Here is a 15467-nt window from a genome sequence, read left to right on the forward strand (position 1 = left end):
AAGCAGGATCAGGCAGGAAAAGGTAGCGTTTAATAATTTATTTATAAATTGATAGGTTTTTAAAGTCTGTTCGAATTGATTTAGTATTTTGAAATTCTGCTTTAAACTTAAATAATTTAATTCCAATATTTTTATTATTTTTTAATATTTATGTTTTGGAAATTTGTTTAAAATTAAGTTTTGAAAATTTTTGTAATTGTTTTGCGAATGTTTCTTGTTTTTTATTTATTTTTTTCGGTTTGCAAGAATTATGGTGAAATGTGTGTAGGCTTATTTGTTTGCCACCAGTGTGTTTGTTGACATGTCGCTGTCATATATTATGTTTGTAGTGGTGCGGAAGTCGCTGGTAGGTGCTGGGCGGGTGCGTGGCTAGCTGGGTTGCGTGCAGGGTATGTGTTGGTATAGGTGCAGTTTTTCTTAACGTCGCCAATTATTTTCATATGTTTTTTTTCTGCATTTATGCAATTTTTCATTGTGGGCGCATGCATGTATGGAGTGTGGGTGGGCGGTTAAAGGACTTTTGCAACGATGTGCGGTGGTGGAGTGCTGGTGTTGGTAGCTGGATTTTAGTATTTGTAAATTTTCATTATTCAATATATTTTTGTCTGATTGTTGGAGTTTAGCTGATTTGATAATGTTTATTTTGGCATTGAATTTTTGCTGTGATTTTCTAATGTTTTCCAAATGTTTGGTGTGTGATTGCTTAATTTGCATTGCATTAAAAATCAAAATAAAATTTCATACACTTTTTTGTTTGAAGCAAACAAAAGAAATTGCATTGAATCAGTTATTGTAGTACAATTTTTTCATTTTTTTTTTATATTTTGCTCTAAGTGATTAGATTTGCATAAATTTTAGGTGAAATAAATTATTCGAAATTTAATTTGTTTGTATGAATGAGCGGCAAAGGAAAACGAAAATACACTTAAAATAAAGTAATGGAATTTTAGTAGTTAGTTTAAAACACTTATCTTAAAGTTTTAAATTTTTTTTTGTAAAAAGTATTTTTTTCCCTCAAACGCTGCTTGTTTTTGGATACACACGCGTTTACTTGAATGGAATAATTTTTGTTAGTAGTTTTTTGATTTTTTTTCTTGCAGAAATTTCATTTTGATTTGGTGTTTATTTGCTAAAATTTACTTGTATAATCAAAGAAAAAAAAATTAATATTTTTTTCACAGTTTAAAGCTAATTGATAATTTCTATAATTAAAAATAAATTTAATTTAATATTGACGCTAGTTGTAGCTAATTCGTATTTAGTTTATCGTTTTCAACATGAACGACTTATAAACTTAAAAGTTTTTTTGTTTGTTAAATTTTTCTCACCTTCGACCCTTTTCATTTTTTAACGTGCCCCCATATTTGGCTCTTGTTCCAATCAAGTCTATTATCTCTGGTATACAACTTGCAAAAATCGCCTGTGTTCAGTGTGAGAAATGAATTGATAGTGAAGAGTTTGAATAAAATTATTTCTTTTATTAGTTTTTGTTTTTGGATATTTTTTGTTAGTTTTGTTTATACGCTGGACGCTGAAAACGAAATTTTATTTGTTTGTGCGTTTGTTTTATTATTTTTCGGTAATTTTTTTTTCTTGCAGATTTTGTACATATGGAACCCAGCACTACTGGCAGCGCTTTAAGTCCCTTGCTAATTTGCAGATTTTTTCTTTTTAAATAAATTAATTTTATTACATTTTTAGATCTTGTTATAAAAGCAATGTGTACACATGTTTCGTTAAATATTTGGTGTAATTTCATTGATTTTCTACTTAAAAAATTATTTAGACTTATTTTAATAATTATGACTATGTAATGTACTAAAAAATTGTTCTGTTGCAGAACACACTCGCAACGAAATTGACTTTCAGCTGACCGTTATTTACAGTCCACTTAGACAGAGTGCACACACGGAGACTTTTGTCGCCCAAACTGGTTTTTTGTAGGCGAGGGGGCGATGAAGAAAATCAAGGGGACCAAGTCGCTGGTACTCAAGCTTTGTATTTTGGTTCGTAACAGTTTGCTGTTTTCAAGAATTAAAAAAATATGATATGAAAGGGAATTGAAAATTTCACGATTCATGTAGCTGGACTTGTGTCGATTGTGCGAACGCAATGAGCAATACCAAAAGATAATGAGCGATCAAAAGCTATATAAACACGTAGACAAGAGTTTAGATTTGCCGAATCTGATAAACCGGTGATTTAACCGATAGTTGGCTTCCATGGATACGTAGTTAATATAAAATCATAAAAAAATATTTAGAACTTTTAACACTGTACACATTGCTTGAAATATATATTTTTATTAAGAATAAATATTGGCGATTAACAACTAATATCACCTGGTATTAAAGGTCTTCGATCTGTTCAAAGCAACGTAGTGAGCGAAAATTTATTTGTTTCCTTCTTCAGACAGCTTACGAATTTATACCAAAATTGGACAAATGTGTAATATTTACATACAACAGTATATTCTTTAATATGAGTTTATGTAGTGTAACGCTAACAAAATAATAATAATAATCATAAAACTGTTTAATTATAAAATTCGAATGAAAATGAAATTTTCAAGTAAAATTGAACTCAACAACGGAATTACTGTGAATAGTTGTACCTACATAAACGAGTAGTTCAAACGAGTAAGTATGTAAATCCAACAGTTTTCAGAGTATAAGTCAATAAAAAATTTAGATTCAGAAGAGCGTAAATTTTTTTTAAAGATTTTTTTGAGCTAAAGGCTAAAATTTTGCATAGAGGCGTTGATTTCTTGGGGGGATGTGTTTTATTGTAGAGCTAGCAAAAATATCCAACTATTAAAAGTTTTAACTATATATGTATATGTTTATAATTGCGAGTATATTTTCATTTAAACATATTTACAACTGCGTTAAAAAAAAAACGAAAAAAACAAATTTGCGGCTGCTGAAATATATGATAGAAAATTTAACTTTTAAACCTACGACTTATTAGAAAACTTATAATTGACTGTAAATCGGTTTAAATTAGTCAACAGCTAAATAGTATATTCACCTACCAGTATGTATATGCATGTATATATAAAAAAATATTAACTTTATACACATATTATATTTCTTGTACCTCAAAGTTGCTAAAAAATCTAAGCTAGTTTTCTAAAAACAGCGCTATCCTAACGATAGTGACGGTAAACTGTAAAATGTGACATAAACAACTAATACAGGGTGCACTATACTTATGGGTGAGTGTGCGCTTGGCTATAATGATTGCTTTAAATGACCTAGGCAAATATAAATATATTGTGAATAATTGTAAAAAAAATTAACTAATCGATGACTGCAGGAATATTTTAGGAATTCGGGGTTATAAAAGGATAATATTATTCATGATGACATTGTATGATTTGGCATAATTGCTTGAAAGTTTACCTAAAGATTGTGGTAAAAAAACTGTATTTTTCATCAACATGTTGTTGTTTCTTATATTATATTATATCGTGAGCTTTATAAAATAAATTTAATTTTCTTTTCACCTGACTTTTTCTATGCGTGGCTGCGGCATACAGTACGAGCGAACGAACGAACGAGAACGAACGAATGAACGAACGGTGCAAGCAATAAAATTGAACTCATTACAAATATTTTATCAATAATAATTTGTACACTATTTTTTTTTTGTTTTGCTTTGTTTTATTATTAATTTACAAGAAAAATATATACGCTATAAATTATTGCTAAATATGTAAGTATATATTTCAACGGTGTAATACGACTGCGTTAAGTAATAGAATGCAAAGCTACAGCATCATCAAACTATAAAAAAACTTGTGAAATTGTTATACTTATATTCAAGGAATTGTGAGAGGGGAAATTATTTATTAAAATCAAACGTATATTTTTTTATTTTTTAAAAAGTAAGCAAAATAAAGGGAAAATATTTGAAATTGAACAAATCAATCTACAATCGGGCAAAAGCTCAGCGTTGAAATTATAATAAAACCGTTACGTACAAAATTAAATGTAAAAATTAGTTTAAAAAAAAGTAAATGAAAGTAAAAAAATATATATTGTATTTTCATGATTGTTATAAATATTATCTTTTTAATATATTTATAAAACGTCAATTTTAGCTTTAATATGGTTTTGATTTCTTTCTTTCTCGCTGCGTTCTCATGGCAAAACTTAAATAATCTTTACTAGAAGTCTGTTTGTTTTAGAGAGTGTACGAGTTGTTAGTATGTGCGGGAAGCGTTAATATTGTGTTAACATAATCATTTCACTGAAGGTAAGTTGTCATTTTACGCATTAAACTATAAACACAAATAAAATTCTTTAAGCCACAGACTAACAATTAATTGTACCATTTGGCTGATAAATTACATACAAGAAGTAAGTTGGAACAACTTATCAATTATATTTAATTTCTGTAATAGCGCAAGTTATATTATTTTAACCACTGCATAACAAGTTCTCATGGAATTTTTCCTGGAAAATATAATGCAAAACACTTTTTGACATATTTTTTTAGTGAGGACAGGAGTTTAACAAGATAAAATAATCCCCAAAAAAACACTGTAAAATATAAATTTAAAAAAATGTTTTTCTTTTCAAGGTACCCCTTTTGTAAAATCCAGTATAAGGCTTGAATCAGGTGATAGCGTCAGAGGTAGAGAGATTCATATTGATTGGGTATTGTATCCTTAAGCTCAGATGCTGTTATAACAAATTGTTTTTGTTTGGTCATCTCTAATGAGATCTTTTTGAAAAAATTATTTAAACCATAATAATAAATCATTTTTAATTTTGAAAAAATACCTTTCTAAGCGATCTTTAGCATCACCGATTTTTTAACAAAAAAAAAAAATACTTAATAAAACTTTTTTGATTCTGTTTGTTGTTATGGGTGTATTGGATTTGTTTTGTTTTTTTTTAATTTATATTAAATCTTTCACCCAACAGACTTTTTTCTCACTTTGAACATGGAAACTTTTTCTTAAATTGTTTGTAAACTTTTTTTTCTTCAAGATTTTAATTACACAAAACTTTAATCTCTGCAGGACAGTTGTTGGTCTAGTGACAGGTCACAACTTACTGACATCACATGCAAGTCGGGTGAGCATTAGTAATGACGACATTTGCACAACCTGCAGGAAAGTAGATATGAGAGAGGCTCTGGAATCCCTTCTCTGCTTCTTTCTGACCTTATCTAGAACGCGTCTTAGATATCTAGAAGCTTTGCAGTTCAAGGATCTAGATTGAGTATCAAAACTAGATATCAAGTCTCGCTTAAACTTCGCAAAAACCATCGATGTCCTATCTAAAGAGTACCTCAGTTTGAATTAAACTGAAACTCCATTTAGAATTACAAAGAGCGAGTAGATCTATGAATGGCGTGATAGGTGGCGAGGACAACCTAATCTAACCTAATTACGCAATTAGCAGTATGCTTGGACATGGTAGAAAGCCTGCGATTACTCGACAGAGTAATGATAAAAGTGGCGGCGATGAGTAAATGGGAGGGTAATACATTAAACAATTTAATTTACTCTATTTTTTTTTTATAAACTTGCACATATAGGTATATATATATACATATATGTATATACACAATAAAGGTTTTGAAAATGGAGTATCAGAATGAAATTAAGCCAAAATACTTATTTTTGAGTGCCATCTAAGTGAAGCGTACACAAATTTGAGATTTTGTTATAAAATGGAATGTAGGAAATTGCCAAAAGGTGTTGTCTTGTTTGAACGCAATGGTAGCACCAAAAAAATAAGTAACAAAAGTTTCTTTCTGGCATATTCTCATAGCATTTATTATTTCCCCTACTTCTATGCTGAATATATCCAACTGGAAATTAAATTTTATAGTTGATAATGGACCGATTCTAACTCAAAGATATTTTCACGTTGTTTTGGTGGGGGCTTAGTTTTCGCATGCGAGATAAATATTTGTTAGCTCGGTATTTGTCTTTCTACTTTTATACCTAAAACATTTCTTCGAACACTTTTTTCGGGCCTTCAAAGGTTTTAATTTTAATTCTTTGATTTTCACAGGGAAGCAGTGATAAAAAAATATATATATTTTAGTGCGGAATGAGTAAAAGGCAAAAATTAAAAATCTGATTAAAAAAATCATGCGAAGTGTAAATTTTTTGACATTTTTCTAATATTGACGCATAATCATATGAACATTATTTGTTGACTGTGAGTTTGGTGATGAAATTTGCTATTATGAATTTGCACTTATGAAAAAAGAAATTAAAAAATAAATATTAGAATGGGCCAAGAAAACTTTTAATTTTTTTCTTAATTACCGTGAAAATATCGTCGAATAAAAGTTTTTTGGCACACCCTAAAAAACGCATAGCAGTTTAAAAATTATATTTTTACAACTTTTCAAATAATTGAGAGGCGATGAATGTATGCATAGTTATATCTCGAATAACAAGCATCTGTATGTTGTGTGGAGTAGAAAATAGCAAAACAAAATCACTTTGCATTTTATGAAGTTTGTATAGGATAATGCATGTTGGATACAAATTTGTAATGGAAACATTTAGAAAGCAAATGCGAGTATTTATTGGAATAAGTGAGCGTGTTTACAAGAAATATAAATAAAATAATAATTTTAAATTAATTATTTCTTTTTACAAATGGATATAAAAAATATTATTTAATATTTTGTTAGATTTTGCCACCCAAAAAACTTAAATACTATATATATTATTTGAGTTTAAGCAAAAATGTAAAACAAAAAAAAAAACGATTTTGCTTTGCAAAGCATTTCATATTGTGTGTTATATATTTGTATGCTATTTTCTGTAACTAATTATTATTTTTTTTTTCTTTTTCAAAATTATACACATTTCAAAATTATTTATTTAATATTTTTTGAGATACACAGATACGCCTTACAAAAATAGCTCTTCGTCTAGCAAATTGGTTACCGCCTCGCTGCTACTAAGACGTTATGTAGAGAGTGGAGTGAAAAATATATATGTAGGTATGTAAAGCTAAACACATAAAGAAAGTATTAGAAACACATGCCGCCAAGAAACCAATGCTTTTCTGATCAACGCTGGTTTGTCTAACTAATTTTCATTAATTTGGTTTTTGCTGTAGTTTTCTTTTGTAAGTTTCACATCAGTTAAATGAAATTGGGAAACACATAAACGGTTTATTAACTAACTAACAGTTGTATAACTTTTTTGCGTTGGATTTGGTTAAGCTATGTATAGAGAAAATGTTGTTGGTTCACAATAATGCGCACAAGGCTATAAAAAAGTTTTGTAAATGCTTTCTTACATAAAAAAAAATATATATTTTAATTTTAAAAAAATATATATTTTAATTTTTTTTTTTATTAAAAATTTCATTGCATTTGCGCTTATGTTTGCAACTCGAGTTTGCATTTGGAGAAGTTTACGTTAACTTCTGAGTAGAAAATACAAATCTCAATTGTTTCAGCGAAAGAGAAAGAAATCAAAAGTGCAAAAATTATAAAGCAAATTAAAAACAAAAATGAAAATAAAATATTAAAAAAATTTTTGTAAAAGTATATATACTAAAAATTCACTAAATTTAGTAAGCTAATTTAATTGAATATATATTTGTTGTATTTGGGATTGTTCAGTTTATGCGATAAAATTCAAATCGAGTGAGTCAAATGAATTTTTCAATTATTTTTAGTTTAAGTTTAAATGCTTACTTAATCACTTATCATACTAATTAAGTAATGATGTAGTATATTTGGTTTGGTTTATTTTTTGTTTTGGTATGTGGATAGTAATTGGTTCATAGTATATATGTATGTAGTATGTAGGTATAGTTTAACGCTAGAGCGGTACAACGCAGTGGTTGGTGTACCTTTTTCTAGGATCCTTGCTATATGTTCCACCATATTTGCTTCTTTGCGCTGCCAGTTCAGTGATTTCTGGTATCCAACTAGCGAACACAGCCTAAAGTTAACACACATATACATTTATATAAATTTATATAATTATGTACAAATATACACGGGAGCGGGGAGGTTCAGAGTTGTAAACAAAAATGTTTACGTATATTTGCAATACAAAAGACTGTAGGCCCTTCCAAAAAAATATTATTTACTATTAATTTGTTATTTTTTTTTTGTGTTTATAAATCACACACACTAGCAGCTTTCGTCGCTTACGCTACTAATAGTGGCCTTTATTAGTTTGTTGTGCCACTACACATATGTATTCGTTGTATTTATATTTACACTCCACCTGTATAAAGGGTGCTCTTTTACGTAGACGCCGCAGACAGTTTTGGGCAGCGTAGCAAATATACCCAATAAACCTGCTTACGTAAACTAACGCATATACACACACTAACTGCGCACATTTCACACACACACACACCAAGTCGATTTTTATTTATTTTTCGGTTTTTTTACTGCTACATATTTAAATAAAAGACTCATTACTAGTAGAAGTCCTGAGAAAATTTAATAGAAAATATTATTTTTTTTTACTATTTACTGAGTAGAGAAGGCAAAAAAGTGAAAAAGATAAGTGGAAAAAATTGAATTCACTTTAAATACTTTTACGCTGTAATTAATATGAAATTTTTACTTTGGTATACACTAAAGAGGCGCCGCTAAAACGTGGGTGTATTGGTTATTGTATTTTACAATATATTATTTATTTTAATATATACATTTATTTGTTTTACGTGTGTAGTAGTTACGGTGAATGCGCCTATTTATTTAATGCTAAACTCAAGTAATAAAACCCTAAGCAGTTGTGTAGCAGTACAAACTGCTCAAAAGACTAAAGAAACAAACTCCGATTTTTGTTTTTGCTGCTTTCATAATACTCAGCTATTGCAAATACTTACGATTATGTTTGAAATCGTCAAAACTCTATTACTTTCTCAACAGTGCATTTATTTAAGTTTAATAAAGTTAATAAAAAATACTTGAGTTATTTACATAATACATGTATGCAGCTGAAAGGCATATTTGGGGGAAAGAGAGATAGAGCGTAGTAATAGATGAGCGAGAGCGTAGTATAAAGAAATTGTGAAGAATATGAGTAAGTGCGTTTCAAAATCAATGGACAATATTGCATATTAATGTAATGAGTCGGAAGTGTGCCGAATGTGAAAAATTAAAAAAATAAATAAATAAAAACAGAATTTTTTATTTGTTACAGTGTAGTTAGTCGTAGATGCCACTATTGTTGAAAGCATTAAAATAAGTTTTTCTACTTATAACTAAATGATTAAGAAATTTTAATAATTTTAATCTATTATTCAAGGGTTTTATTAACCTTTCAGTTAAAGAAAAGAGAGTTTACTACCATATATTTCTAAATATTTGATAATGAAAGGATAGAGATAGAGTTAAGTTCTTGATATCCGGTTCTTTTGAGTTATGTAAATGTAGCAACACATTTAGCTGTTATATTACAATATATATACTTGCTCTATAAAATATATAGCATGTAGGCTGCTTTTAGTAATACATTTTTAATTATTATTTAATTTAATGCTGCACTGAAAATTCCGCAAGACATAAATATTGAGTGGCCAATGCTTGCTTACGCACGCAGTTTGCCATAGTAAATTTTATAATAGAACATTTTTTTGCATATCTTTATATTTTCATGGGCAAGAATCTGTTAATTTTGTTAAGAATTAAGAAAATAATTCGCCTAGATCACTCCCGATAAAAAATGAATATGTGCACTCGGTAATATCGAATGTTTTTCTACTATGAGGAGTGTCAGAACCTTTTTTAATTGATTTCTAGTACTAAAATTAGTATTAAAATTTCCGCCTCAACAATATTTATTATTTAAATGCAACAATGTATAATTATAACACTCTCAGTATCAACGAATAAATCACAGACTGTAAACAATAACGAATTCCAAGTAAAAACAAAACAAATGACAAGTTAACGGTTCCCAAAATTATATGTGATGATGCCATGAAACCGGGTAAATACCATTTTTTACTATATTATGCTAAACTTACTTATTTATTCATAACATTTTAGTGAACAAACGACTAAGAAGTATTAAAAAATACTCGAAAATAACTGTATACTAAATAACTGAGAATAAAATACGATTATGTAACTATATATAATGGCGAAAAAGATAAACTTAAACATGATTTTGTTGATAGACTGTTAGGAGCCAACGAGATGATTGAGAGGTAGGGGAAATGGCGCTTAAACTGAAATATGAAGTGTACAATACAACAAAAAAAACTGTAATTTAGGTATATACGCTACTACCATATGAAAAATACTGTAGGCTAAGAAAAACGTCATTAAATTTTTAGAACAGCTGTGAACTATAAAATGAGTATACTAAAAATGTTAATGAACTTTAATGTTTAACATTTAATTACTAGATATATAAGGGTGTCTGTTTTTAATGGTGGCGATTACATCTCTTTATGGGTCTCACTTCTTGGACAAACATTATATTATATTTTTTAATTAGTAACTAGTTGTTATGTTCGTGAACTAATTTTTGGTGGTATGTTAAAATCAAAACTGTTAATAAAACATACATATACTATGTAAAGTATTGTGAACGTAACTAAAACAAAAGGGTAACAGACTAATTGTTACACAAAAAAAGGGCTAATAAAAACTACGCGAGACTCGAGAAAAAGTTTTACAACTAAAGCGGTGACTTTATACATTAGAGCAGCTTGCTCAGCGTACACAAGTTTTAGGAAGAGACGCTTAATAATTAGTTAATGAATTCACATATATATTTATTTATGTATATTCACCGATATATTCTTAACAAAAGGGAGACAAAAGCGAAAAGTGTTACGCGCTCTGCTTAATTATTGTATTAAAAAACACTAATAAATTATTTGAAAATATAAATGGTTAACACAAATAAATATTCAAAAATATACACCTAATCATTAAAATTAAAGTGGAATTTATTTAGCGAATATGTAGTGTGTGTGCTTATCAAAACTGTATTTATTTATATTGTTTTCAATGTAGAGTACAAAATGCTGCATCTCCATGCAGCTAATTTTAAATATGAATATTGGAATATTAATATTTTAAATAATTTAATTAACTAATTTAAATTCATAATTGGCTAGACACACTTGCTTGTTAAATTCAACTTTAATTGTTGATAATTAAAGAAGCTGCAAAAGACTGCCTAATATCTATATATATATCTATTATCGAGTTCTGTAAGAAAAATAACAAAAGAAGTTAAAAACAGCAAACTTAGGTTGCTAGAATACCCTTCACAAATAAAAAAGTTTGCAAAAACTTGATTTTGATATTTCAGTTTACATGACAGCTATATGCTATAGTAGTCCGATCTAGAAAATCTCTTCAGAAATTGTAGCGTGGCCCCAGAAAATAATTTATACCAAATTTCGTGAAAATATCTTGTCAAATAAAAGGTTTTCCATCCAAGAACTAAATGTTAGAAACTTCATGGCAAACTTAGGGTCTATTAAGCTGCTCAGGGCAAAAAAAAAAAATAGTATGAAAGCTTAATTAATATATATTCTTTTGGTTCGTATTTTTTTAGTAGTTTTTTAAACATATTTATATATATATGTATATCAGGTTGCAAATACTGCATTAAAAATAATTTAATTAATATTTAAATTAAAAGTTGTTTTATTTTGTAATCACGAAAATCATAATTAAAACTTGTTTTCCAGTTTTGAATCCCAAAAACCGTGTTGAAAAATTAAAAATAAATTTTTAAACCCAAATACCTGATTGAAATATATAAAAAATTTTGTTCCCAAATACCGGATTTAAAAATAAAGGAAAATTGTTAATCCCAAGTTTATAATTATTTTAAAATTTTTTTTTATCAAATTTTAGTCCCGAAACGAGAGTTGAAAATTTAATATTTAACCCTGACTGTTGACCTTAAAAAAATTGAACGAGATTATTTCAATCGATGGAAATATTTTGTCGAAAATATCATAAATGCCAGTTGTAAGTTCCCATTTGCAGAGGTTATATTTCAGGAAATAATGTAAGCTATCTTCATGTCTAGTTCTAGGCAATATTTTAGTTGTTGTAAATTGAAATATAAGAGGAAACTGTTGCCTACATTTATCGTAATGTTTAAAGAAAGCAGAGATTGTAATACATTTTAAAATCAGTTTTAAATTATAATAAAAATATTGTAGTGAAATAACCGAAATGTTTTTAAATCTTTACAGCTAAAGGTTAAATAAATTTAAAAAGTTAATAATAAGGAAATTAACTTGAACGATAAATGAAAAAATACATTGAAAAATAAATAATTTAAAAAAAATTCATAAAAAAATTATGCTTGGTAATAGCAGTCTTTTACAGCTTGGCAATAAAAAAATATAATTAAAACTGCACATACATAAATAAAAACCTGTTTAGCTTTACATTTATAATTCTTTATGTTAATTTTAGCTAAAAAATATATATTTTTTAATATGAAAGGCCGGTAGGCATAGTTATATATAACAGTTAGATATCTATAAAATATTTTTGACTAGTATTATTTGTGTGTTGAAAATTTTAAGTTACTATGTATGAGTATGTAAATATATATATTTATGTTGTATGTACGAATTTATCATAATATTTAGTATACATATTTACTTGTACTTTTATTGCAATTAATTATAATTATTTAACGATATTATTTGTAGACAGTTTGATTTTCTTTAGACTACCTCTTTCCGTGTTCTCTTTTCAGTTCACCGCCATATTTATTGCCACTACCAACGAGCTCTATTATTTCCGGTATACTGCTGGCAAACATTGCCTAAAATTTCATATGTTATTTTGATATGTGTACACTTTAAAGAAATGAGTATGTTCTTAGATAAAAATATAAATGGTTTCTTATTTTCGAACCGCTTAATTTGTGGTTAGTTCACTGTAAAGTCTACATTATTTCATAACGGCGTATTTGTGTAGATCACCTGAATATTTTGCATTTTATTTATATATTAGCTTTCAGTGTATAAATTATTTTATTAATAAAGTATAGTTTACTACTCATGTGGTTTATCTTATTTGCTCACAAAGTAGCAAAACTGTTTTGAAATCTTTCTCAATCTCTGCAAAATTATATAGACTTGTCCAAAGTATAAAGAACGTTGACACTGATATATGTATTCAACTGTAGTTTAGAAAATATGACCCGATTTTTATACTCTTGCAACATGTTGCTATACAGTATAATCGTTTTTTCATCTAACGGTTATTTGTGTAACCTAAAAGTAATCGAAATAGATATAGGGTTATGTACATATATATTATCAGGATGATGAGACGAGTTGAAATGCGATTGACTGTCTGTCCGAAAGTTGTCGATTTTGCGTCGGATGAAAAATGGATGCCTTACGACAACCCTAAACGCAAACAAACATAGGTATATGAAATCTGGACAACCAATCGGCAAAGCTGTATATCCATGACGCAAAGGTAATGCTTTGTATTTGGTAGGGTCAGCGATTGCCGAAGACGCCCAGAATATGCGACTAAGCACGAGGCAATAAGTTTCTCTCATGTCAATGCTTGACTTCATGTTGTAAGAGCCGTTAAAAACTCGTTGGAAAAAAGCGGTTTTGCTTCACTCGCCTTATATCCCAGACCTTCCTCCTTCTGACTACTATTTGTTTCGGTCGATAAAAACTTGCAAAAACCTAAACCCCTATTGAAGAAAGTTATCTAGGATTATTGCAAGAAAAATGTTGGATATTGATTATGGCGGTTATTTCATTTTATTTATTTACATGGTTGTAGTATACTTTTCCAAGTCTTTATTTTTAATTAAAGTATTTTTAGGTTGTTTTAAGAAATGTAGAGTTTCCTAAAGATGCAACTGCCGAGCCAGTTGTCAACGTAAGTTCTTAGTTTTGGAAAGAAAAAATTATTTTTTTAATTTCAAGCCTACTTTTTGTTACTTTGTGAGCAAAAGCTATTTTCTCGGACCTGAAATTGAAATGTTATTGAATTGTGCATGATATATTTCTTGCTCACTAAATTCTTATATATTGTGTCTTCATTTTTGAACGACTAAAAAATTAAATAAATAAATTGCATGCCTTCAAAGCGTTTATAAAAAATAAATACTCATTTAGTAATCACTACGAAAGCAAAATTTAATTAAGGTTAAACACAAACAACAATTTTTTTTTGTATAATTTCGATTTAAAAAATTTTGATTTTTTTATTTCAAGTCAAATGTTTAAGCATGAAATAGAAAAGAAGGGGTGGGGGAGTGGCGGCGCATGGATTAATAAAGAAAAAACCTGTGCATAAATGTGTGTATACTTGTCTCATATACAATTTCAAAAATGTAAATTTCGATAAGCTAAAAATTATGTGAATAAATGGCACTAAAATCGAGTCAGTGACGGATTTGAAAATTCATGAAGCTTTTGTTAAATTAGTGACTGTTAAAACGAATCTATAATATAACGCTAATTCTGTTTAAATACGACCTAATAGTAGTTGCATTGACTGTTTAACTATTAGAATTAATAATACTTCGCAAAAAAGTCGTTAACGGTATAAAAATAAGTAAACACTAAAATACTTTCACAAAAAAGTTGAAAAAAAAATGTTTACTGCCTCCATTTACTTTGTATTTTTATTATGTGGCTTTGAAGTAGTAAATCTCAATTAAAAGACGGGGTTTGGGATCGCTATTGTTGAAAAAAATGCATACTTTAAAATTTTAAATAAGTTATTACCGTTACACTAATTAAGTTCTAAATACTCTCTATATAGTTTTTAAGTATATTGTTGGAGAAAACGAATTTTAAGTCTTAGGAATATCGATATAAAAAATATTTAAATTTTTTTTTGTAACAAACTTTCATTCACACCACTACTATTGCATTTTTTTATTTACTATTTTTTAATTTTATTCGTTTATAATTTAAAGCAATTTGGTTTTCAGGGGAATAGGAACTTTTCAGGACTTTAAATTGGGTATTTCGAAAATCATTCAATAATCTGCTGTTGCCATGCTAACCAACAAACAAAACAAACAAACGGCAATAACGAGAGAGCTCACTGCTACCAAAACGCTTGTATGGTGGGGTTACCTAGAAAAAGCTTCAAAAAAGCTTCATATAACATGTTTTCATAGGCAACTAAGTATTACTCTCATTGGCGCGTGTGTTGTAAGAAGAAGCATATATAAAATTTAATATGGTGGACCGTGACATTGTTGTTGCGCTTAATTATTACCTTATATTCGTTTATGTGCTCACACTTTTATAAATCTTTTAAATATTTTACTTTAACTCGCACTTTTAAATACAAATTTTGTGCCTGCATGATAAATCGGGCACAATTTTTTCGCAGTTTAGTTATTATAACCTAACTTTTTACATTTTTGTATCTCTTTTAATTTTTTTTCACACAAAAAAAATTTTTTCTCTTTGATAAAATTTTTATAAAAAATTTTTTGTTATTATTATTATTGGGTTTTTTTTCAATTA

General features: G+C 28.2%; 1 protein-coding gene across 37 annotated transcripts in view; it reads right to left on the reverse strand.

The window, feature by feature from the left end:
* slo (calcium-activated potassium channel slo) overlaps positions 1-15467 on the reverse strand; it is a 122285-nt gene that overhangs the window by 64097 nt on the left and 42721 nt on the right. For 24 of the 37 annotated variants that reach the window (XM_036357033.2, XM_036357016.2, XM_036357032.2 and 21 more), the window contains one exon: positions 12681-12772. In XM_036357033.2, coding sequence (XP_036212926.1) covers positions 12681-12772 — 92 coding nt within the window. Of the gene's footprint in view, positions 1-1328; positions 1421-7847; positions 7940-12680; positions 12773-15467 lie in introns of all 37 variants that reach the window. The other 13 variants (XM_070106032.1, XM_070106034.1, XM_036357031.2 and 10 more) reach the window with 2 other exon arrangements.

The sequence above is a fragment of the Bactrocera oleae genome, chromosome 2 (assembly GCF_042242935.1).
Source record: "Bactrocera oleae isolate idBacOlea1 chromosome 2, idBacOlea1, whole genome shotgun sequence".
In the NCBI taxonomy this organism is placed as follows: domain Eukaryota; kingdom Metazoa; phylum Arthropoda; class Insecta; order Diptera; family Tephritidae; genus Bactrocera; species Bactrocera oleae.